The 6,238-nt window shown below is 35.4% G+C and overlaps 1 protein-coding gene across 1 annotated transcript in view; it reads right to left on the bottom strand.

Moving 5' to 3' along the window:
- Window positions 1–227: 227 nt before the first annotated feature.
- Window positions 228–6,238, bottom strand: part of LOC131049130 (uncharacterized) — a 74,200-nt gene continuing 68,189 nt past the window's right edge. Inside the window, exon 2 of the mRNA XM_057983160.2 lies at window positions 228–498. Coding sequence (XP_057839143.1) covers window positions 369–498 — 130 coding nt within the window. The 3' untranslated portion in view covers window positions 228–368. The remainder of the gene's footprint in view (window positions 499–6,238) is intronic.

The following is a 6,238-nucleotide window of genomic DNA, read 5'->3' as shown; positions in this document are numbered from 1 at the left end:
CATTTCAACCAAACTCGAATAAGTCTTTGGCAGACAGTTGAAATGCATCGCATCATATTTAACAACAGGTTTTTTACATGGTCTAGATGTATGCTCAGCCATAATCACATCTATATTTATACAAGTAAAAGAAGTACAGGTATGAGAAGTAAATATTGAGAAACACAACATTTAAAAAAACAGTTAAAATGTGAACAACATGCCAACAACTTAAACACAAACAAAAATTGACAAAACATTTATTCATTATCAAGAAGAATAGTTTCTGTATGACAATATAATTCAAGCAGAAATAAAGCAGTACCCTTACTTGATTATAAAATGAAAAATAATTTTTTATTTAACAAGGCAGCTTTTAAGAAATGGGATTATTTTTTCTCACGAGACAAAAACAAGATGAGCCCAACAGATAGTGGAACCACAAAATATGCAGCCACCTTTAATACTGCTTCAACGTCTTTGGAAATTACCCCAATACGAGACCAGTCGCCACTGTACCTGAAATTGACCCAGCCAAACAATACCATTAGTTCGAATAATAAAATAAAAGTCAAGATGAATTTGTGGTAATCCAAATCTTATAGGACAATGTCTGAAGTGTGTGGGTGGTAAGTGATTTCTATATAAGCTCACAATAACTAAAAGAAAATATGAAACTCAACCATTTGAGTACTTTTTCTCAACTGACACCACGTAACTAGCGTACTTATATTTAGAAAAAGTTATGTAAAAAATGTTGATAGATATGATTATTCAGGAAATTATTTTATTTATCTATCATTCCATTTAGAAATGATATATTATTTGCTATCACAACTTTCTTTCCATCAATCTTTTCTTCCTATTTTCAATGGGGGCTGAGTTGTTAAATAGAGCAAAATCCAAATCCAACAAAAATAGAAAGTTGCAGTCATTAATATTAAGTCATTATTTATATTATGCTATCGTAATTAATATGCTTTGTTTATTATTTGCAATTATTAATACTAAATCATTATTATATTATTGGCTTTTTGTTTTTCTTACACGGATTGTGCTGACCTCCTATAGACCCTGCTGCCATTGTAGAATGCCTATCGACATTATAATTATAAAGAAAACTAAAATCAACTCTACAGGATGTGCATGTTACTCAGACCATCACACTTTCCCAAACTTACCATTTTGTATCCTGGTCATCCCTATATCTGCGTATGTCAGTGCCCCCTCCGGCCTTTAGTCCCTTATAATTCAAATGTTAAATGTGTACAGAAGAATTTTGTAGGACTCAGATTTTGCTCTCAAATATCAAATCACAAGTCCAACAAGAGGAAATTGGTTGGCTCAAAGGTGCAATTTTTTTTTATGGCCATAGGTGGATGTCACAGAATTATTTTGTTTGCAAACAAAACGGGAAATGAAGTCCTAAATCAGCAAGAAATAAAATGACATAATATTTTCTTTACAGCAAAGACACTTTGGTGTTTATCATCTCATTAGAGCTCAAAACTGCCCGACAATAAGCCATCAATGCAGGCTAAAATAGCTTTTTAAACAGATTATGCTCAACAAATTTCGTAGCTTTCATAGGTGTCTTCTGCCTAGGAAATGCACGTTGCATACAATGCAATATACAATCGAGATGAATGAATTAAAAGATATGAGCTCAAGCCCATACAGACTATGATATAACAACTAGGATCGATCTCAACCGGCCGTGTACAGGGGCCAATTCTGGAGGTAGTTTGTCCCAAGTTGTGTAGACCCAGAAAGAGAAGGCTGAGACCAGATATCATCTTTAACAGGAAATTCTTAGTAGTATCAAAATCGATCTAATCAGCCTTTCATCGAATAAAAATAGATGACAGATAGAATCTACCGCCTCTGATATCTTCTATTGCAAATTAAAGAATTATTGACAAACAACACCATACAAAAGGCAAGGCAAAAAAAAAGAAGTCATTGTGTCACCTTTAATCACGTAAAGATAAAATCTTAAAATTATAGGTGAAAATTTCCTCTACATCAAAGTATAACAGAAAAATGAAACTAAAATCAAAAGTTAATTGGAATCACATATTTCTCATTAGTTGCTAAGCAGCCTCAAGTTTCAACATGGGTTGTAATTATATGAATCATAACTGACTAATATGAACGATCTGCAATTGACTATTCTATGAATCAACATAATTCACGGAACAGATCTGTTATAAATTAATTCTAGGCTCTAAACTATTATTAGTATGATTTCAAAATCTCATAATTTTTTGTGTGTAAGAAATCAACTAATGAAAATGTTGAACTAGTATAACATAATAGAAATGCGCATCCAAATAGAAGGAAAAAATAGTCAACATGGAGAAACCCTGTTGAGATTGAAAACCTCTGAGAAGTCTGAAACTGCCTTCATTCCTTTTGGAATATTTGATATCAATCACAAAGATGTTTGCTCATTTTGGGACAATTACAACCTAAATTACCAGGTCCTTCAAAAAATGCCCTCATTGCCACATTGGACAGGCCAGATTCAGGAGCAGGATGGGACCTGTGTTCAGCCAGGGCACAACCTTGCTGTACCAGTTTTCCCTGGCTGAACCCAGACTGTTCCCAATCCAAACACAGCCTTCTGTCCCATTCTTTAACTGAACACTTTTCAATCTTGAAAGGAAACCGCTCTACCCAGTGAAATACTGGTGTTTTATATATATGTATATATATATAAGGATATGATTGGACTTCAAGGCTCTAGGGTAAATAGCACAATCGAATCATTGATAGTGATAAAGATAATTGATAATTCTCTTATTCATTAATATAATTATGCAATTAATTAGAATTTCATTAACTAAAATCTAGCTCCCGTGTTTTTGATCAAATCTTTAATGAATGACATTGAAAGTTTTCCATACCCTTTAGAATTTTTATATTCATATAACAAGATTGCAAGGACTCTTAACTATTTTAAACTTCTCCAAAAAATATTATTATTTACCCTCATACCATCTATCTATAAGTCATCTATAAGACCACTGTCTTAAAAAGGCTCCTAAATATTCTTAAAATGACTGCCTGAGATATTTTAGGAACCTAGCTCCTCCCATTATCCCAGTATCATGGTGCTTACGTATCTCAACAGCTATAGTCTTATACTAGTGCTTCAGACACAATATTTATTGTCAAAAGCTGAGTCAGATTTTTCCAATCTCAAGTTTTTTTTGCCAATTATGGTCATATTTCAAAAGCTGACTCAGATTTTTCCTATCTCAAGTTTTTTTTTGCAAATTATGGTTATACTTTTAAATATTTTTAATACTATATCCATACAATACCCAGAGGGGAAATCGCCATACCAGCATACCTTAACTCTGAACCACTACCCAATCCCTACCCAAACCAGCAACTTAGATTACAACATGAACTCTCCCTTACAAATATTGCAACAATGCCTCCCCCTCTTTCTCCAAATGATCTCCCCCAACTCTAATGGCCTTGGAGGATGGTTTAATATGACAATTATTTGGTCCATGACTAGAACGTCAACTATTTTCAGTTACAATGATTTCTTGTCTTCTCTTATCCACACTTGGCTGTAAATGACATCCAGATGGGATATAAGATGTCGTCTACTCCCAACTGGCTTCAAGGTATGAAAATATTTTTGTACCTGAATAGATTATCTTTAAAAAATCACCTTAATATTATCACCTTTATAAAACTAAAAACCAGTCAACTGGAAATAGCAATCTCCTTATGTTTCTTGAGCCTCGACTCCTAGCTAACAATCTCCTTGCCTTTTGTTTGTGAACCTCCAGGCATACCTTTCCTTCTTTTAGGAGCCTAACTCTCCTCATCATTATGCGTTCTAACATTGCTTATTGTCCTTTCATCATCATTGAGAGAGGACTCCTCATTTCTCATCTTCTCATAGGTGAAGGTGACCTTTAGTTTTCTCAACTCATTAATGTACTTGTCCTCCCATCCCCTAGAGTAATCGTTCACATCTCTCATCAAAATATTCAAATCTACCAACTCGCGTTGTGACCAACCAAGCAACGTGATAGGCTTGTCTTTCTCATTTGCATACTACAGATGGATATGATCCCTGTCATCTTGCACCTGATCTAGATTAGAGAAGAAGTTACACTTCCTCATGAAGTCCATTGACATCCGAGATCACATCTTCCTTCTAACTGCAAACTCATCCACGAGATTAGCCCAACAGTCCTCTATGTCAATCCTATGTATAAACTTCCCTCCCTTAATCATTACAATTCTCTGAAATGGATCAAATCGATCCCTACTGTTGATGTGTTTTTTACGCACATGCGAACACAGAATAAAATACCATAAGTATCTTATCCTCTCTTGAACAAAATTATTCGTATGCTGAAAATTTGCCTAAGGATCAATCGAAATAACTCCAAAGTTCTAGTATGTAGGGTCACTACGTGTGGATAAACTCATTGGTTTGATGTGATTATGCTGGAATCACAAGGGGACTTACATTTGAATGCCTTAATGCTTGATTTGCTGGAACTTAATCATCCGATATTGCAATATGGTGATGCTCTTTGATCCTAAACTAGCTAGAGCTAGAAAAAATGGCAAAAGATGAAGGTTGAGAAGGTCTATTCTAAGGCTTAGAATGTAAGAACATGGATGAATGACTATATGGAATTCTACCGAGTAAGGTCTCACCATCAACTTGACCAATTTGACACAAGATCAGTGCAATCTTCTAAGGACGTTTCAAAGATGTTTGAATCAATACCATGACACATTTATCATCATTCAAGTTAATGTATAAGCAACGAGTGTAGAACAATTCGAAGTTAGGCTCATATCAATCCAATTGACCACACAAGGCACACTCACAATCAGTAAGAGGCTAGTGGTATGGACTAAAGGATTCCACACAAGTACGTTCAACAAATTCCTTCATTCAATCTAATTATTTACCATTTAACATGAAGATCCAACAAGAAACCATGCGTATTGCAAGAAACAACACATTTCACCATAACTTCAATGATAAATGAAGTTTATTTACAATTTTGGGCAACAATCTCTTGCCTTCTCCTCATACTCTATTCTAATTGCTATCTAAGCTTCTATTCTTCTATCCTATTCACAAACTATTCACTATTAACCCCCTTTACAAATGAAGAGCCAGAGCTTTATATAGAGAGCTCATTACAATTCAATGGCTCAGATTAATTTACAATCAATGGCTAGGATTACAAGATGGAAACCCTAGTTAGGGTTTGTTACAACAAACTCTCTAAGCCAATGAAAAAATTACATTCAATGTTTGTGAACCAATAGGAAACCAGGGTAGGTACATCGGAGTTTGTACCTTCATGTATAAGCGTGGTTCACTGAATTTGGACATGCTGATGTGGACCTTTCTGACTGGAGGAACAGTGATTGGGATGCCACCTCGTCTTGCGTTTGTGCTTGGTCAAGGAACGTTGAGCAATACCTCTTGATACTCAATGTGATGATGATGAGAAGAGGACTTTGATTAACTCTTCTAAAACTATCTGCTTCTTCGATCATGTTCAACATACCCTTGCGATCACCTTGGTTAATCCTCCTTTGTCCTTGGTATACTTGATGAATGGTGTACCTTTCCTTGACTCCCTTGTGCTTGATGAAGCTTCCTCTTCATCTCACGGTCAAATCATTCCTTCTTCTCTGGTAGCTTCTCTCGCCTCGAGGTGTTTGTAAAACCTCTTTTTGACATCTTGTGATTTCTTCATGTGATAGAATGAGGACTTTGAGGATAGCTTGCTTTATTGTTCGCAACTATTTGAACACTTGAAGTCTTTCAACTTAGTAGCACCTTGAGTTCTCTTTCATGCATTCAAGGCGTCCTTGATTCTGATGAAGCATCTTGAAGATGTCCTTGATTATGATGAAACTTGAAGAGGTCCACCTTGTCCTTGCCTGATCTCCCTCCAACTTGATCTTGTTAATCTACAAAACAAACATAAGATGGTGTTAAGTACACATGATATATTCATCCTAGCATGGTATTTCTCACTTCAAACCATCAACAAGAAATATTTGAGCCAATTTTGCATGAAGTTGGGAGGAAAGGGCATGCTCATTCTCCTTGTTCAATCTAGTTATTACCTTCTCCTTATCATTATAGCCTTAGATTGGATCCTTCTCATGTGAAGGTACCATCATTTTGACCCCCAAAAGGCTTAAGAGTAGGTTTCGCTTGGGTGCCTTGACAAGGTACATAGTCTCT

The sequence above is a fragment of the Cryptomeria japonica genome, chromosome 3 (genome assembly GCF_030272615.1).
Source record: "Cryptomeria japonica chromosome 3, Sugi_1.0, whole genome shotgun sequence".
Taxonomy (NCBI): Eukaryota; Viridiplantae; Streptophyta; class Pinopsida; order Cupressales; family Cupressaceae; genus Cryptomeria; species Cryptomeria japonica.
The sequence above is the reverse complement of the archived record's forward strand: the minus strand, read 5'-3'. Positions and strand labels throughout refer to the sequence as shown.